Below are 19,785 nucleotides of genomic sequence, written 5' to 3' on the forward strand. Positions count from 1 at the left end.
TGAAAAAGAAGGATGGCTCAATGAGACTTTGCATTGACTATAGGGAGTTGAATAAGGTGACAGTGAGGAATAAGTATCCCCTTCCTCGGATTGATGATTTGTTTGATCAGCTACAAGGTGTTTGTGTGTTCTCTAAGATAGATCTTCGATCGGGTTATCACCAGTTGAGGGTTAGAGGGGAAGATGTACCCAAGACTGCTTTTCGAACTAGGTATGGGCACTATGAGTTTCTTGTTATGCCTTTTGGTTTGACTAATGCACCTGCTGCTTTTATGGACTTGATGAATAGGGTATTCAAACCCTATTTAGATCAGTTTGTGGTGGTTTTTATAGATGACATCTTGGTATACTCAAGAAGTAGAGAGGAGCATGAGGGTCATTTGAGTATTGTATTACAGACCCTTAGAGATAAGCAGTTGTATGCTAAATTGAAGAAGTGTGAGTTTTGGTTAGACCGAATTTCTTTCCTTGGGCATGTGGTAAGCAATGATGGCATCTCAGTTGACCCTGGCAAGGTAGATGTTGTAGCTAATTGGAGAAGACCTAGTACTGTGACTGAGATTCGAAGTTTCTTGGGACTTGCTGGTTACTATAGGCGGTTTATAGAAGGGTTCTCTAAGATTGCCCTACCTTTAACTAAGTTGACACAGAAGGGAGTTAAGTTTGAGTGGTCTGATGATTGTGAATGTAGCTTCCAAGAGTTGAAGAATAGATTAGTGTCAGCTCCTATTTTGACTATCCCTTCAGGTTCAGGAGGATTTGTGGTGTATAGTGATGCCTCTCATCAGGGTTTGGGTTGTGTTCTTATGCAGCATGGGAGAGTTGTAGCTTATGCTTCTAGACAGTTGAAGCCTTATGAAAAGAATTACCCTACTCATGATTTGGAGTTAGCTGCTGTGGTTTTTGCACTTAAAATCTGGAGACATTTTCTTTTTGGTGAAACTTGTGAGATATTCACAGATCATAAGAGTTTGAAGTATTTATTTTCCCAAAAGGAATTGAACATGAGACAGAGGAGGTGGATTGAACTACTTAAGGACTATGATTGTATTATTCAGTATCATCCTGGGAAGGCGAATGTTGTAGCTGATGCCTTGAGTAGGAAGTCAGTTGGTTCTCTAGCAGCTATTAGAGTCTGTCAAAGGCAGTTACTTGAAGAGTTGAGGAGTTTACAAGTCCACTTTCGAGTTATGGGCTTAGGAGCACTTGTAGCAAATTTCAGAGTACAACCAGACTTAGTTGGGAGAATTAAGACCCTACAAAAGAATGATTCCCGATTAGTGCAAGTTATGGAGGAAGTTAAGAGGGGCAGTAAGCCTGATTTTGTTTTGTTAGATGATGAGATCTTGAGATTTGGGATTAGACTTTGTGTCCCAAATGATGAAGACTTAAGGAGGGAGCTTTTAGAGGAAGCTCATTGTTCCAAGTTTGCAATCCACCTAGGAGGGACAAAGATGTACAAGGATTTGAGGCAAAACTATTGGTGGTCAGGTATGAAGCGTGATATTGCACAATTTGTGGCTCAGTGTTTAGTGTGTCAACAGGTGAAGGCTGAACATCAGCGACCAGCAGGGTCTTTGCAGCCACTTGCTATTCCTGAGTGGAAGTGGGAGCATACCATGGATTTTGTGATAGGATTGCCAAGAACCTTAGGGGGTAATAATGCTATTTGGGTGATTGTTGATCGGTTGACAAAGTCTGCTCACTTTTTGCCTATGAAAGTCAACTTTTCTTTAGATCGTTTAGCTTCTCTTTATGTGAAGGAGATTGTGAGAATGCATGGAGTACCAGTTTCTATAGTGTCTGACAGAGATCCTCGTTTCACTTCTAGATTCTGGCATAGTCTACAAAAAGCTTTGGGCACTAAGTTGAGTTTTAGTACTGCTTTCCATCCTCAAACTGATGGCCAATCAGAAAGGGTGATTCAGGTTTTGGAAGACTTGTTGAGAGCTTGTATTTTGGACCTGCAAGGTAATTGGGATGATCATTTGCCTTTAGTAGAGTTTGCCTATAACAATAGTTTTCAAGCTAGCATTGGGATGGCACCTTTTGAGGCATTGTATGGTAGGAAATGTCGATCTCCTATTTGTTGGAATGATGTTGGAGAAAGGAAACTTTTGGGCCCTGAACTTGTGCAGTTGACTGTTGAAAAAGTTGCTTTGATTAAAGAAAGATTAAAAGCAGCTCAAAGTAGACATAAGAGTTATGCTGATCAGCGTAGGCGAGATTTGGAGTTTGAGGTGGGTGATCATGTGTTCTTGAAAGTTTCACCTATGAAGTCTGTGATGAGATTTGGGAGAAAAGGAAAACTTAGTCCTCGTTTTGTGGGTCCGTTTGAAATATTAGAAAGAGTAGGCACTTTGGCATATAAAGTAGCCTTGCCCCCAAGCCTGTCTAAGGTTCATAATGTTTTCCATGTTTCAACCTTGAGGAAGTATATTTATGATCCCTCTCATGTTGTGGAGTTGGAGCCTATTCAAATTTCTGAGGACTTGACCTATGAAGAGGTACTCGTTCAAATTGTGGATGTGATGGATAAGGTACTACGACATGCTGTTGTCAAGTTGGTAAAGGTCCAGTGGAGCAATCATAGTATCCGAGAGGCCACTTGGGAGTTAGAAGAAGAGATGAGAGAAAAGCATCCTCAATTATTCCAAGACTCAGGTATGTCAAGTTTAGAGGACTAAACTTTTGTTAAGGAGGGGAGGATGTAACGCCCAGGCATTTTCTTTTAAGGGTAATTTAGGAAATTGTTATTAATAATTTAATTAATTGATTAATTAATTTAATAAAGTGGAAGAGGGGTAAAAGTGTAATTTTACGAATAAATACCCTAGGTATAAATTAGAAATGTTATTCTTTCCCTTCTTTTCTGAATAGAGTTCCTGTTCGCAGAATTCCAGAGAACGTAAGGTTGGAGTCAGATTTCAGGGTTGAAGAACAGATCTCTATAGGTAAGATTCTAACCCCTAGTTTAATATTTTAGATTCATTGATTAATTTCAAACGCATTAGATATATTTTTTTGGAAAACCCCAAATCTAGATTAGGGTTAGATTATTTTTTTAATTCGTTTTAATATCAAATAGTGAAAATTTAATATTTTGATTTTAGTATTGGAATTTGGGAGATCTTAAGTTTTATTAAATAAAAAAATTAAAAAAAAATTGCTTGGAATATTTTGATTTTAGGTTAGGGTTAAAAAAAAAAAGAAAAAAAAAGGAGAACGCGTGTGCACAGCACTGGAAGGAAGGAAGGAAGAAAATAAAAAAAAATAAAAAAAAATAAAATGGGGGGCGTACGTGTACCGAAAGCAAATGGAAGCCTTTAATATATATATATATATATATATATATATATATATATATAATGAATATGATGATGGCAATGGAAAAAAAAAAACTTGCTTTTTGGTTTGGTGGTTTGGTGTACCCGAGACAAATAGGTAATGGTTTAGTGGCTTTTGAATTGGTTAATTTAAAATAATAATATTTAGTTTTAGATTAATGAATAAGATAATAGTAATAATGGTATTTTTTTTTTAAATAGAATGAGAGATTTAGCAAAATATATATATATATATATAGAATTTTATAATGAAATAAAATTGTAATTTAATTAAATTAGTAATGTGTTATTAGAAACAAATTGGAAATTTATTAGTTTTATTTAAATAAGGAATAGATTAGTTAAATTATAAATAAATAGTAATAATTGTTTCTCTTATGTTATATTAGGTGAAGAGTAGATTATATTTTTTTTCAGAAGTATTCTTCTCCCAAGCTTTCAAGGACTTCTTTTGAGGTAAGGGAAGTTAATGTAATATTTATAAAATTAAATTATTTCATATGTTATTTTGAATTGTGGAAAATAAAATGATATTTTGTTACCATGCATGGATCAAATTGTTTTGCACTAAATGTTATGTTGGAATATTTTGTTTTATTTATGACACAAAATATGGAGATATTATGTTGTGTAAATTTGAATACTTGAACAAAAACATCACTCTGGTTTGTTTGGCCCTTGTCAACGGGATATAATAGTTGACTATTCGGCCCTGTCAATGGGATATAATAGTTGACCTTTACATTTCATGGTGGGAATGTAATTGATTTGGACCACAGCCTCTAGGGGTTTGGTTAGAGGTTACTAGTACTAGTAGTGTTTGGTTCCGTCCACCAGGAACAATTTGAGGCTAGCCACCCATTTGAAAAGTCCCACCTAACTGGGCATTTGATATTTGATAACCAGAGTAATGAAAATTGAATGGATTTGATTGAATCTTATGTGAAAGTGTTTGAATTTGATATGAAAATGGTTGGTTGAATTTTGAATATATTGGTATTTTTGAAACTCTGATATTTGATGAGAAAAAAAAAAATTGATATCTTCTATTTGAAATGAAAATATTTGATCCATGAATTGCATTAATATTCCTTATTGGGCTGTGAGCTCATTCCCAATTGTTGAAAATTTTTCAGGTACTCTTAGTTCGGGTGAGGAGTGATGGCTAGGCTGAGGAATGGTCATCATTAGGATTTGACTTAGGATTTTATGTTGGATTTTGTTTAACTATTAGTTATGTTCATTTGGATCTTTTGGTATTTGGAAGTTATTTGGAAATTGAATTTTGAGGATTTTAGATTTTGTTCCGCTACTCTGAACATGTATTTGGTAATTGGTAACATCCAGTTACAATATGATTGTTTGGGTTAGATTATACTTTAAGCCTTCGGGTTTGAGGTGTGAAATGACCGTCACGCCCTTGGAGTGGGTCTTGGGGCGTGACAGAATCCTCCTTCTTCCTGCAAAAAAGATGCCCGGATGGGTTGTCTGGACACACCCTCTGATGATTAAGTTAGTATTTTGGAAGCTATTGGAAAATAGAGTTTTCCTTTGGGAGTGTTGCTCTGTGATTTTCGTCAAGGATGCTTACCTTCCTGGGAGTCTTCTTAGAGTTTATATATGAGTTAGAAAGTATGACACTGCTGTGCTAGCGGGTTCCATCGTTATGATTGCGGCTCATAAGGTGGCAAAGCAATCATGACATTTCTGGTGCCAAGTGGCGGCTGCCACTTCAATTATGACATTTCTGGCGCCAGGTGGCGGTTGTCACTTCAGTTATGACATTAAATATCGGGGATGTGTCAGACACTTTGATAAGATTTAGGAATATCTTGTCGAGCGTGTCTTGCATTAAAGATGAGTGACAGTTCAGGAGACTTGGTCGTTAGTGTTATCAGAGTTATCTTTTTTATTGTGGGCGGAAATGGATCCGGTGAATCGCGAGCGTCTGACGAGCCAAGCTGTTCGGGTAAGCGTCACCAGAGTATCCGGACATGTATGTCTGGGGAAGTTGAATCGTCCTCCCCTCCCATCCGGTGGCATGCGCCTGATGTGAAATATCCAAAGAAGGTGGAACGTCGACCGGATTCGGATGTGAGATATCCGGATGAAGTGGAACGTTGGCCAGATCCGGATATGAGATATCCGGATGAGGTGGAACGTCGGCCGGATCCGGATGTGAGATATCCGGATGAGATGGTACGTCGGTTGGATCCGGATGTGAGATATCCGGATGAGGTGGGATGTCGACTGGATAGAATGGCGGCTGTGAGACATCCGGATAATATAGAACGTTGGCCGGATAGAATTCTTATCCTGGTGGAATGAGCTATGCCGCGCGCCTTAAGGGGGAGAGAGCCACGTGGCATTTTTTAGGGAGGATCCCACAGGTACTGCACCGAAAAGTTTTTAAGCCATTGGATGTCCAAGATTACATCTTGGCCATCCATTTCAAATTTGAAATAAAAATTCCACTTAACGGGTTGTGGCCTTCACCGTCTCCTTTAATTTCTTTCTCCATTCTCAACAATTTTGGGTTTAAATAAAATAAATATGAGATAAAAATAGAATTAGAAAAAAATAAAAATAAAATTGATATAAAATTTGAAAATATATTTATTAAAAAAAATCATCATATATCATAATTACATTATTTTATCTTTAACAAATTATTAAACATTTAAATTCAACATTTTGATAATCATATGTAAAGCTTAGGTAATTAGATCGTCCTAATTTTTTCCGTATCTCCAAATTTTACATTTTTTGAATTTAAGGTTTTTAAATTTAAATTACAATAAAATAAATTACTAATACTCTTTTGAGTTACTAATGATAGTATTTTCAACCATAAATTTGTAATTTCAAAAATTTTAAAACTAAAAATCAATATGAAAAATGTGATGAAAGTACCAAACATGTATTTATCACATTTTTCATACCTTTCTCATATTTTTCGTACTATAAATTATTTATATTTTTAAATTTTCAAATTTACTTTTTAACTTGAAATGACAATAACATAGTTTAATAATATTATTTTTAGTTATTATTGATAGAATTGTTACAAATAAAAAAAAGAATTTAAAAAATTTAAAATTGGAAATGATGTAAATTATCCTAAAAAAATTAGAAAATTAAAACACTAAAAAACTAGAGAGGATACAAAAAATATGAGAAAAGATATGAAGATTATGAGGAATCTTTAGATTCTCCTAACCCTTCCTCTTGTTTATTGATACTAATTAAGCTTAGAAATGATAAAAATTATTTTAAAAAAATTAAAAATTTAAAATTTAAAACACTAAGTAATTGTAGAAGGTACGAATAATGTCAGGAATGGTACAAAGAATGTGAGAAATCCTCACATTCTTAGCACCCTTCGTCACATTCTCTTTACCCTCCAAAATTTTACAAATTTTCAAACTTTTCAATTTTTTTTCCACATGGAAATACAATAATATTATTTATTGATACTAATTAAGCTTAGAAATGATGGAAATTACCCTTAAAAGAAATTAAAACATTAAAAATTTGGAGATGGTACAAAGAATGTGAGGAAGTGTACGAAGAATGTAAGGAATCCTCACATTTTTTCGCACCCTTGCTCACATTCTTCGTACCATTTCTCACATTTTTTGTACCCTTAAAATTTTACAAATTTTTCGATTTTTTTCCACTTAAAAATACAATAATATTGTCTATCGATACTAATTAAGCTTAGAAATGATGAAAATTATCCTAAAAAAATTTAAAAAATCAAAACACTAAAAAATTGGGAGAGTACGAAGAATGTGAGAAATCTTCATATTCCTCATACCATTCCTCACGTTCTTCTTCCCCTTGAAATTTTACAAATTTTCATATTTTTTGAATTTTTTTTTCACTTGAAAATATAATAATATTTTTATTGATATTAAGTAAGCTTAGAAATGATGAAAATTATCCTAAAAAAATTTAAAATTTTAAAACACTAAGTAATTGTAAAGGATACGAAGAATGTGAGTAAGAGTACAAAAAAATATGAGGAAGGGTACAAAGAATATGAGAAATCTTCACGTTCTTCGTACCATGCCTCACATTCTTCGTATCATGAAAATTTGACAATTTTTCATATTTTTTGAATTTTTCTTTTACTTGGAAAATATAGTAATATTGTTTATTGATACTAATTAAGCTTAAAAATGATAGAAATTATCCTCAAAAAAATTAAAAATTGGAGAGTACAAAAAACGTGAGGAAGGGTGCGAAGAGTGTGAGAATTTATCACTCTTTGTGCCCTTCATCACATTTTTTGTACCCTTAAAATTTTACAATTTTTTGTGGAATATATGAATAATGAGAGTATAAGGATAGTTGATAGGATATTCTTTTTTAGATAATAACAAATTATATTTGATATTTAATAATAAATTATAAAAAAATAAAGTTGTAATATTTAGATATGTATGAAATACATGTGATTATTTCTCACCAATAGGTCATCTTTACCGGTTTAATAAGTTTTTGTAAATTTTTTAATGACACTTTAGATGTATCATTTTATTATTGGAGTCAAACGTGGGTGGGCACCCCAAAATAAAGAGTGGTACCAAAGAACAACCCTAATTCAAGACGTGAGAACAGACCATTTTGTATTGGGGCCAGGCCCAACATGGCCCAAAAAAACGGGTACTGGCTCTGGATGGACTTGGGCTGGCCCATCTTGAGATAGAATTAATTCTGAAGATTGATTTCGAATTAATTTGGCATAAAAAAACAAAGTTTTGGATGACACCGACTCTTTTGTATTTGGGGCTTGGCCCAACATGGCCCAAAAATTAAACGGGTGGAGCCCATCTACCTAGACTGGATTTGGACTTGGGCAGACCCATCTTGGGATATAATTACTTCTTCAAATTGATTTTGAATTAATTTGGCAAAGTAAACAAGTTTTAGGATGGAGATGATGATTGGAGGAGAAGATGTTTCATTTTAGATTATTTATAAATTTATTTAATTTAGTTTCGGATTTAGATTTAATTTTAATTTTTTCACACTTCAATATAAAATTTATTTAAGAATGATAACTTTTGAAGTTATTCAATCCAGTCATAAATTTTAGGGTTTCTTTTCCTCCTTTTTGAGACAAAGAAAAAAAATTTGTCATGAGCATATATAGTTTGATAACAATAATAGAATACGGTACTCATAACAAATTAAGAGGCCTATCACAAAATGAGGTTAGTAATTCTTTATATTTGATTCTATTTTTTATCCTTAAAACAATTTTTTTAAAATATAATTTTGGATTATCTAGAGATTAGCATGTTAATATTTTTATTTTTTATTTTATGGATTAGAAAACTTGTATAAATTATTAGCATATTTTAGATTCTATGATCTTTTATTTGTTTAGATTTTAAGAATTACTTTCTACCATACACAAAACTTTTTATTTGGTTGATATATTATATTAAAATTAACAATAATTTAGGGTTTAGAGTGATTGTAAAGATTTTTTTTTTTTTAAAAAAAGAAATAGTTATATTTTTCAAAATTATCATAATGAATTTTCAAGAAAAAAAAAATAATTTTTTTACTATATCATAACTATACTACATTACACTAAAGAATAGTTGATGGTCGACTTTGTTATAGCCTTAGAAAAAAAATTGGTTCTTTAGAATGACAAGTAAGCACAATTTTGATTGCAAATAAATTTAAAAGAGAAGCAATCAGATTCCTCAAAATCATCGTGATGAATTTTTACGGTAAAAAAACTCAATGTGATATTAGATAAAAGATTGACTACACTACAATAAAGGTGTACTACTAATGGTCAATTTTAATATAGCCTAATAATAAATTTGGTTCTAAAAAGGCTAATTAGGGTACAATATGGTATGAAGTGGACATTAAGTGTAGAAGTGTTTTAAAATTGATTTAAAAACCTTAAGATCTCTCAAGCATTGTTCACAGTGCTGAAACGCTCCTAAGGGAGGTTAAAAACTTAAATTTGGTTCCTTTGAAAGATTGGCTAGTGTGGGTTTGATTGCATAGAAATTTAAAAGAGAAAGCAGTAAGGGAAAATGTTGTTAACTAGGTAATGCATGTTCACCTCAATAGGTGTAGACAAGTACAACAAGTAGATACTAAAGGCTCTTCATCTCAACCAGTTGACTAGATTGCAATAGCATCGATATCCAGGGCCATTGGTAGAGTCTAAGCAATCAGTGTTTTCTCCACATGCATATGTTCCTGAGCAGTTTCTAGCTGCTTGACACGTCTCATTCCCTGCAACCCAGTCAAGGATCACTTCTGAAGGTTCAAGATAGTTGAGGAGCGCGGAGAGATTTGCTCCGGCAATATTAAAAGCAGACTTGGTGGTAAGAAAGGCGTTTAGGCAAAATTTATCATTGGGAAGGGGGGAGTCATTCATTCTAAAGACGGTGAGATTCAAATGATCTAGTTGGTTGTCAATGGAGAACTGGCAACATCCGATGCCAGAGCAAGAGGACTCTACTTGCTGCCCAGGCCCATCACAGAACGAATAGCACCCCCTCCGATATTCCTGGTCCTCAGTGATCAAAGCTGTTATATTGCAGCCAAGAAGTACAAATTGGTTTCTGGTGTTGAACATGAATGGGCTGTCCCTTAGGTCAATCCCACCAGAAAATGGTAGAATTTTTTTGCCTTCATGCTATCATTGTAGCATTGCCGTTGGGTCTTCATGGTGACAGTCACCGTACCATCTAATGATATATGGCGAACAGGAATGGAATCAAGCAACCACGGCTGACCATTGTTGCAGTGCAGAAGGAACTTGTCATCCCTGGCACATTTCACATTTCCAATCCCAAATGGGTGAGGAACTGATACCTTCCCACATTTATCTGGACAGTGTGGTGGTATTGGTTGTTGTGTGCATGGGCATAAGAGGCTTAAGAGCAACAATAATGGCAGCCACATTTTGATCCTCATCTCTGTCAACTTAATTGCCTTTCCACCTGATGCCTACATTTGTAGTAGTGATCAGAATGAGGATATGGCCCAGACACGGAGGATGAGGATGGCGCCTCCACCCACAAAAGGCCATAGCCTCTCTCGTCCACACCAAGCCAGGAAAAGGGTTCTCTTTATTCAAGTGCGGTCTTTAACTACACCAAACCCTTCCGTGGCAGACAACAGTCACAACACAACCATGTGGGGTTCTGTGATTTTAAAAAAGAAATTAAGATCATTTCTATGGACCGACCATCAGTCAATCATCTTAATTTCACCTTCAAGCATTTGGAAAAGGCTAAAAAAGCAAGTCTCTTCGCCTCATTATGCATGCATTGAAGAAAATTTACACAGCATAGGATCACATGTTGACATTTAAGCATGCATTGAACGGCAAAAACGGAAACGTTCACCTTGGTTAACTCCGTGAAAGGCCATTTCTTGCTCTTTTCTGGTATTCAGGAAGCTCCTCCAGTGCTTGATGGTGCGAGAATTACGGGTTAATGAGCTCTTCCCTTCTACACCCAGATTCAGTCCAAAACGAGAGTGCGTGCTCTCTTTCACCAAAGGAGGAAGGAGCCGGGAGCAAGCCCCCCAGAGAAAAGCCCCTTTTTATTCTTTTATATATATATCACACACATTATTTGGACCACCACTTGACTTAATGGGCCAGTCAAGTGAATTAGGGCGAGCCCATAAAAAATCAAGCAACAATATGTGTCCAATCCCATTATGGACCACAATGCAAAAATAAATAACACTGATTTATGACATTATTAAATTGATTATGTAAGTCCACAGATAAAAATTCCAACAATCTCCCACTTGGACTACATAATCAAACATTACAACATACACAAAATTATAAATCAATGTCCCATAGAATCTCATCAGAAATAAATAATCAAAAGCAATCATATATGCTTCATTGCTTGATTCATAGGGAAATGTACAATAATAGCAATCCTTTCAACAATAACATAGTATTACAATACCAAAAAATGGCTCCCACTAACTTAATACAACCTAGGCTTCCAACAACCCCATTTGAGATACATGTTCCTGAAACGCAATTATGGGTAAGCCTTTTGTTAATGGATCCGCCAACATACTTTTTGTGGACATGTGTTCAATATCAATAAGAGACTCTGCCACTTTCTCCTTAACAAGATAGAACTTTACATCAATATGTTTGGAGCGAGAAATACTCCTAGTGTTCTTAGAGAAAGCAACAGCTGCGGAATTATCACAAAATAATTTCAACGGTCTAGAAATGGAGTCAACAACTCCTAAAGCTGAAATAAAATTCCACATCCACATAGCATGACAACAAGCCTCATAACATGCCACATACTCTGCCTCCATAGTTGAGGATGTTGTAAGTGTCTGCTTGACACTTTTTCAAGATACAGCTCCTCCTGCCATCATAAAAATATAGCCCGTAGTGAATTTCTTATCATCTATGCATCTAGCAAAATCAGCATCACAAAACCCAACTACATCAAGTAAGCTGGTGCGCTGATATGTCAACATTAAGTCCTTAGTTCCTTGCAAATACCTAAGGACCTTCTTAGCTGCTTTCCAATGTTGACTCCCAGGATTGCTCAAGTACCTTCCCAACATGCCCACTACAAAAGCAATATCAGGGCGTGTACATACTTGAGCATACATAAGACTGCCCACCACAGATGAATAAGGAATGGTCTTCATTTCCTCTCTCTCATCATCATTTTGAGGACACTGAGCCTTTGAAAATTTATCACCCTTCACAATTGGCGCTTTAGTAGATTTAAAGTTGTGCATATTGAACCTCTTCAATATCCTTTCAATATAGGCTCTTTGAGATAATTTAAGTACTCCATTAGCCCTATCACGAAGAATCTTTATGCCCAAGACATAAGAAGCCTCACCAAGATCCTTCATGTCAAAATGGGTTGACAACATGTGCTGCTTTGTCTCAATCAACAAGTCAGGATCATTTGATGCGAGTAGTATATCATCAACATATAAAACAAGAAATATGTAACTACTCCCACTGACCCTCAAATATATGCATCTGTCAACTGTATTCTCTTTAAAACCATTTTGGATGATAATACTATCAAACTTCAGATACCACTAGATCTTTCATCAACAGAGCTCACATCTTCAAAATATACAACCCTGTCTAACTCAATGATCCTGGTGGTATGAGATGGACAATAAAATTTGGAACCCCTTGATCCAATGCAATAACCAACAAAGAAACCACTGATGGTTTTAGGATCAAGTTTCTTTTACTGTGGATTATATGGCCTAACCTCAGCCTTACATCCCCAAACATGGAAATGATGAAGGCTTGGTTTCTTCCCTGACCATAGCTCATAAGGTGTCTTAGGCACAGACTTACTGGGCACTTGATTCAAAATATATGTCGCAGTCCTTAAGGCTTCACCCCACAGAATTCTGGTAAGGAGGAATTGGACAACATGCACCTCACCATATCCAACAATGTGCGATTCCTCCTTTCTACAACCCCATTCTGTTGAGGAGTGCCTGACATTGTATATCCAGCATCAATGCCGCATTCCAACAGAAACTTAGCGAATGGTCCAGAATTCTGTCTAGTCTCATCATATCTCCCATAATACTCACCATCTCTAACCAATCTCTCTAATCTTTGCCTAGAAATATGACCTAGGCGTTTGTGCCACAATATGGAAGAACTCAAATTTACTTGGCTTATCAACTCTCAAAGCCCAGTCCAAAATGTGCATAGTCATATGCACATTGAAAGACTCAAAACATTCCTCAAAATTATTCCAGTAAGAGGTTTGATGGCAAACAATTGCAGAGTAATACCAAGATTGCTAGTAGCTGGAAAATAGCAAAATTAAGCAATATGCATGTTACTACAAAATCATGCATTTGCTAGTTTCCAGAATTTCTCAATTTAGCAACAGATTGGAATTTTGAAAATTCCACGGCGGTAAGGACAACTAATTAAATATCACAACCAAGATGCACTAATTTTATTACCGAAAGGGCAAAGAAAATTAGTACGATTCATAATATAAAATTAATTTCCTTCACCAATCCAAGCATCCTACCAAATATTATAATCATCGATAGGACAATCACAATACCCGTATGGATCTTAGTAATCACAATAATAAAGCGATTAAATGTGGGAGTTAAATTATCTCAGCAAAGACAATTTGACACATATAGGGTCACGATAGGCAACCACACATATGTTCACTATTGTCATGAATAAAATTCAAAATATCTTAATTTTCACAATTTGACACACTTGGAATTGCGATAGGCAATCACACAAGTGTGCTTCATTGCCTCAATAAATTGAAATATTTAACAAAATTGACATAGGACAACATTATTGATATAAGGAAAAATTATACCATAAAGAACAATAATAATAATAATTGTCCCAATAAAGTCAAATTGAACAAATGCATAATAATTCTAGCATATGCACAATCAATCCAATAATACCAAGGCAACAAACAAAAAAAAAAAATTTTGGTTTTTTTTATTTTTTAATTTTTTATGACGTCATGATGACGTCATCACGTCACTATTCATCTCCTTCTCCAGTTGAACACGGCCTGGTGCAGGAGAAAAAAAAAATTTCCTTTTTCGGCCAAAATTTTGGGCATTTTCCGAAAAAAAACGCTTAGATTTCCATCCTCAAACATCAAACCTTCAATCTAATCCCAAAATTTGCACAAAAATCGCATAATAGGAAGAACCAAAGCAAGCCCTAATTCTCGAAAACCCACCAAACAAGCTCCAAAAATCAAATAAAATGATGGGTTTTGCTCCAAACAATATTCTCTACAAGTTTCCAACAACAATCGAGCTTGAAAACAGAGAATCAACATCAAACAAGAAATAAAATTCCAAAAAAATGACTTCCACAACAGGAAACGGGAAACCCAAAAATTAACCCAAAATTGCAGCTCAAATGTCATCCATGTTGGCTCTGATACCAATTGAAGAAAATTTACACAGCATAGGATCACATGTTGACATTTAAGCATGCATTGAACGGCAAAAACGGAAACATTCACCTTGGTTAACTCCATGAAAGGCCATTTCTTGCTCTTTTCTGGTATTCAGGAAGCTCCTCCAGTGCTTGATGGTGCGAGAATTACGGGTTAATGAGCTCTTCCCTTCTACACCCAGATTCAGTCCAAAACAAGGGGCTTGCTCCCGGCTCCTTCCTCCTTTGGTGAAAGAGAGCACGCACTCTCGTTTTGGACTGAATCTGGGTGTAGAAGGGAAGAGTTCATTAACCCGTAATTCTCGCACCATCAAGCACTAGAGGAGCTTCCTGAATACCAGAAAAGAGCAAGAAATGGCCTTTCACGGAGTTAACCAAGGTGAACGTTTCCGTTTTTGCCATTCAATGCATGCTTAAATGTCAACATGTGATCCTATGTTGTGTAAATTTTCTTCATGCATGATTGTCCTCCCTTTCCTTATCTTTGTCTTTAGACAAGTCTCATCATTTTCATGCAACGAATTGCAATTTATCATCGATTTTTTGTATGGCAACTTAAAGCTACCTTTTAATGCCCTAAATCGATTCTTAAAGTAACGTTAGTAACATTAGGTGATATTTAATATTAGGTGCATGCATGATTGTCCTCCCTCTCCTTATCTTTGTCTTTACAAAAGTATCACCATTTTCATGCCACAAATTGTAATTTATCATTAATTCTTAAAGTAATGTTAGTAAGGCATGAATTGATGAAGAACCTAGCATGGAAACCATTAAATTAAGCAAGAAATATGTTAGGCAAGAAATATTCAAGCAAGAAATCTTTTAGGTAAGAAATATGTTAATTTTAAACCTTCGAAGAAATAGCATTGACAAATTCTAAAACCCTCACCGATTTCCTTGTATCTTGTCATGTATGATTGATAATAGCATATTTGTAGGTCTCTTGTCCAACTTTCCTTTTTCCTCTAGTTTGAAATAGTTGTATATATTTTTACTTTCTTCCTTAATACAATTCACGGTTAATCAATATTGACTCGTTCAAAATATTTTCAAGTTTCAATTTATTCTTCATGGTATTAGAGCAATCCTCTATTGTTTCTAAAATGGCTAAGCGTGAAGAACCAAAATTGAGAATACAATCTTCACGTCAATGCTCAAGTCTCATTTCCATTAAATTAAATTCCTCCAATTATTTACTCTAGTGGTCTCAAGTCATGCCTTTATTCGAAGACTTGGTCGGGCACATCATTTGGTTGATTGCAAGCAATAAGAACTAAGAAGAAAAAGATGGAAATACCAAAACAAATCTTGAATATGAAGTGCGGATCAACAAAAGAAGTCCTTGGATCTAAGGCTTAAGAGCAACGACCCAGGCATTTCAATTATTGGTTTTGGCTTGCATGGGCATAAGAGGCATAAGAGGCTTAAGAGCAACAACCATCACCGCCACATTTTTATCCTCATCTCTCAACTTAGGTGGAGTTTGTTTTTTGGGTTAACAGAAAAAGTCAAAATATTTAGTTTTTTTTATTCAACTAAGAATAACATGTTGATATCATCCAATATAATTAAAGTAAACTTGTTATCAATAGGTTCAGTTTTACCTAAATAAAAAAAGTCAAATAATTTGATTTTTTCTATTCACCCAAAAAACAAACACCACCTTACTTTTCCTTTCCATCCCATGCTTGCATTCATTATACTAGTGAAAATGGCTGGCACACCGCGTATGGCTGCCTACAACCACAAAAAGACATACCCCTCGTCCACACTAAGCCAAGGAAAAGGGTTTTCTTTATCCACATGCAAGAAGCTAAATTGTAATTTAGCACGGCTTTTCTAAATGGTACCTACAAGTTAAGATCAGTAAAGTTATGATATACTTAGCATCCGGTGCATGCATGGAAGGATTTCAATTTATGTCAGACGCTCCGTTGAGGGGACAGCCTCCCAATTAAGAAAAAAAGAACGAACAAAGAAGGGACCTTCTAAAAAGTAATATTTTTGTCCACAAGCTCTTTTAATGAAATTAAAATCCTTCTCAATTCCATTCTTTTGACGGAATCAAAAGCTTTGAAACAATTTATATCAATTTAGGCAAAAAAATAAAATTATCTCCATAAATTTCGTTTTTTATTCCAAATATAATCTCATTTTTTTTTCCTCTTTCATATCTCTCTATTCCAAATACAGCATTCAAATATAACAAGCAAACAAAGCTACCACAACTGCATCACTAGGAGAGAAAAACAACAATAGTATGGTTGCATGAAGCAACCATATATAATATTACAAGTGCAGTCACATCATCCCCAAATTAAATGAAATCCGTACAAATTAATCTTAATCACTTTTGTTTGCAAAAGATGATGAGCTATTCAGTCGATCTTGGATGCATGTCTAGTTCCAATTCATCTCCGGGCTCCAAACTTCTTGACGATTCCGCAAAGTAGTAATCGTCCTCTTGATGGTCTAGTTCAACAGGCAAATGCTTTTGAAGCTTTTTCAGATTTTCCAGCTCCCAAGAAACTTCTTTCATGGTTGGCCTTTTACTTCCACTCAACTTCAAGCACCTCATTGCGAGGTTGGCCAAGATTACTAGCTCCTCTTTTTCTCCCTCCATCACAACTTGCGGATCCAACACATCGAAGAGACGATTTTTCTTTGCTGAGCATATGAAATGTGCAGCTAATCCCATATCTTCAGATCTAAGACCAGAAATTGGCTTTTGTCCTGTCAAGAGTTCAACAAGAACAACTCCAAAGCTATAAACATCACTCTTTTCTGTATATTGGCTTGACTGAAAATACTCTGGATCCAAATACCCAAACGTCCCCCGCACACTTGTGGTTAAGTGAGATTTTTCTGTTGGAACAGACCTGGAAATCCCGAAATCGGACAACTTTGCTCTATATTTCCCATCCAAGAGTATGTTACTCGACTTGATGTCTCTATGATAGATTGGTACATCAGCAGCTGAATGCATGTAGGACAGTGCCCCTGCAACTTCCTTAGCAACTCTTAACCGATCCGACAATTTCATTGGAGACTCCTCCATCTGATCATGGATATGGTTAGAAAGGGTTCCGTTTGAGACAAACTCATACACCAGCAGTGGAACCTCAGTTTCTAAACAACAACCTAACAGTTTAACCACATTTCTGTGATTGATCTGGGAAAGTATGACCACCTCATTTGCGAAGCGTTCAATTTGAGCTTTATCCATCTTTTTAGACTTCTTAACGGCTACAACGCTTCCATCGGGTAACATTCCTTTATAAACTATAACTTGGCCTCCTTTCCCAAGGATGCGGTTCTCATTATAGTAATCAGTTGCCTTCTCTAACTCCTCGGAGGAGAAAATTTTTAGTTTCTCAAGTTTGCCTTTGTCTGAGGAGATTTGTTGCTGTAATAACAAACCTCCATTGCGCTTAAATAACTTTTTCTTGAGTTTAATGATCTTCCTTTTCTTCACGAGCGCATTCAACCAGTAAATTCCAGCAATTAACAACAAGAATCCAATGCTTAAGATTATAGCTACACAACACAAAAAGAAAAAGGAAAAAATTATAATTCATTTAAGTTTTAATTCGACTAATTAAGTCTGCCCCCATATGAAATATTGATCAAATTGAAAGAGGCATACTCTTCTGGTGAGTTTTTATTTCAATGTACTTTTCTCTACCTTCTAAGAGCTAGAACTTTTAGAAGACAAAGAAAGAAGGGCCAAAAAAACAAATCAAAAGCAAGATCTCATCAAATCTGTTCGATGGTGAATGAATCTATTCAAGGACTTTGTGTAAATTATATGAATGAAACATCATAATCTTAATAGAAAAAAAAAAGTACAAATAAATAAGAAAAGAAACAAAGAAAACCTAATTGCAGGAAGTGGTAAGGTTGAAAAGAAATGACCCAAGTTCTATTTTGATGAAATTTAGATTCTTTCTACTTCAAATCTCCCCATTGCAAACAGATGATAGGTAGGTGAAGTTTAAGCTCATTGAAAATACTATTACATGGATATGCTATCTGTATAGTGATGGAAGGAAGGTATTACCTGATGCCAAAATGGCAACGCCATGTCTTCGGCTATTCACTTCACTTTCATCAGACCTTCTACAAGTGTAATCTCCAGCTGTATTCTGGCAGAATCCGTCACACGGATATCCACTTGGATCGTCACACTCGTCAATATCTACATGGAGATACACACAAGTAGTAAAGCATAAGATGTCACAACTAGAAGATATAAACCCAAGGATGATCGGTCTTAATTACCTTGGCAACCTCCGGGAAGATAGGGGTTTCCCTGAAAGCCTTGTTTGCATATGCATCGATATCCGGGGCCATTGGTGGAGCTCTGACACTCAGTGTTTTTGCCACATGCATATGTTTCTGATCTGTTTCCAGAGGCTTCGCACTTTTCTTCTCCTACAACCCATTGAAGTGTCACTTGTGTAGTTACAGGATGCTTGGAGAGATTTATTTCCGAAATACTATAAGTAGATTTGGCGGCCACAAAAGCGTGTAGGCAAAATTTATGATTGGAATCCGAGGAGGGGTCGATGCTGAAGAGTGTGATATTCAAAGTCTTGAGTTGCTTCGGGAGGGAGGTGGTGCAAAACCCTGGTGCGGCAGAGGGAGGGTATCCCCGGCAGAAAGATAAACACGCCCTCCGATACTCCCGGTTGTTATCAATCAAAGCAGTTATATTGCAGCCAAGAACTACAAATTTGTTACGATTGTGGAAGAACGTGAATGGGCTGCCTGCCAGCTTAATGCCACCATAAAAGTTTACCTCGGATACTCCATTAGAAAAGCATTGCCGTTTGGTCTTCATGGTAACATTCACGGTGCCCTTTATCGATAAATGGCGAACAGGAAGGGAACCAAGTAACAATGGCTGGCCATTGTTGCACTGCAGAAGGAACTTGTCATCCTTGGCGCATTTCACATCTCCAATCCCAAATGGGTAAGGAATTGATATGTTCCCACATTTATCTGGACAGTGTGGCTTTGCAATTGGCCCAGGCATTTCAATTATTGGTTTTGGTATGCATGGGCATAAGAGGCATAAGAGGCTTAAGAGCAACAACAATGGCGGCCGCATTTTCATCCTCATCTCTATCAACTTAATTTGCCTTTCCACCTGATGCCTACATTTGTACTAGTGATCAGGATGAGGATATGGCGCCCAGACACGGGGATGAGGATGGTGTCTCCACCACAAAAGGCCATACCCCTCTCTCGTCCACACTCAAGCCAAGGAAAAGGGTTTGCTTTATTTTAGTGCGGGTCTTTAATTGATTCCATCAAACCCTTCCTTGGCAGACAACATAACCATGTGGGGTTTTGCATTCTAAAAAAGAAATTAAGTTTATTTCTATGGACCACGAGGTCTCATCTTAAACCATTTGCAGAACACCAAAAAAGCAAGTCCCT

General features: G+C 35.8%; 1 protein-coding gene across 1 annotated transcript; it reads right to left on the reverse strand.

Moving 5' to 3' along the window:
• Nucleotides 1-16,577: 16,577 nt before the first annotated feature.
• Nucleotides 16,578-19,497, reverse strand: LOC100241421 (wall-associated receptor kinase-like 8). Its single transcript, XM_002264478.4, has 3 exons — nucleotides 18,622-19,497; nucleotides 18,401-18,538; nucleotides 16,578-17,877 (listed from the first exon to the last, which is right to left on the reverse strand). The coding sequence occupies exons 1-3, from the start codon at nucleotides 19,463-19,465 to the stop codon at nucleotides 16,715-16,717; spliced, it is 2,145 nt and encodes a 714-aa protein (XP_002264514.3). The 5' UTR covers nucleotides 19,466-19,497; the 3' UTR covers nucleotides 16,578-16,714.
• Nucleotides 19,498-19,785: the final 288 nt, after the last annotated feature.

The sequence above is a fragment of the Vitis vinifera genome, chromosome 18 (assembly GCF_030704535.1).
Source record: "Vitis vinifera cultivar Pinot Noir 40024 chromosome 18, ASM3070453v1".
Classification (NCBI taxonomy): domain Eukaryota; kingdom Viridiplantae; phylum Streptophyta; class Magnoliopsida; order Vitales; family Vitaceae; genus Vitis; species Vitis vinifera.

Coding starts and splice junctions, on each gene's coding strand:
- LOC100241421 (XM_002264478.4), bottom strand. CDS start 19,465: ATGAGGATGAAAATGCGGCCGCCATTGTTGTTGCTCTTAAGCCTCTTA. Junction 18,539..18,621: donor TCTTCCCGGAGGTTGCCAAG/GTAATTAAGACC, acceptor ATCTCCATGTAG/ATATTGACGAGTGTGACGAT. Junction 17,878..18,400: donor CGTTGCCATTTTGGCATCAG/GTAATACCTTCC, acceptor TGTGTTGTGTAG/CTATAATCTTAAGCATTGGA.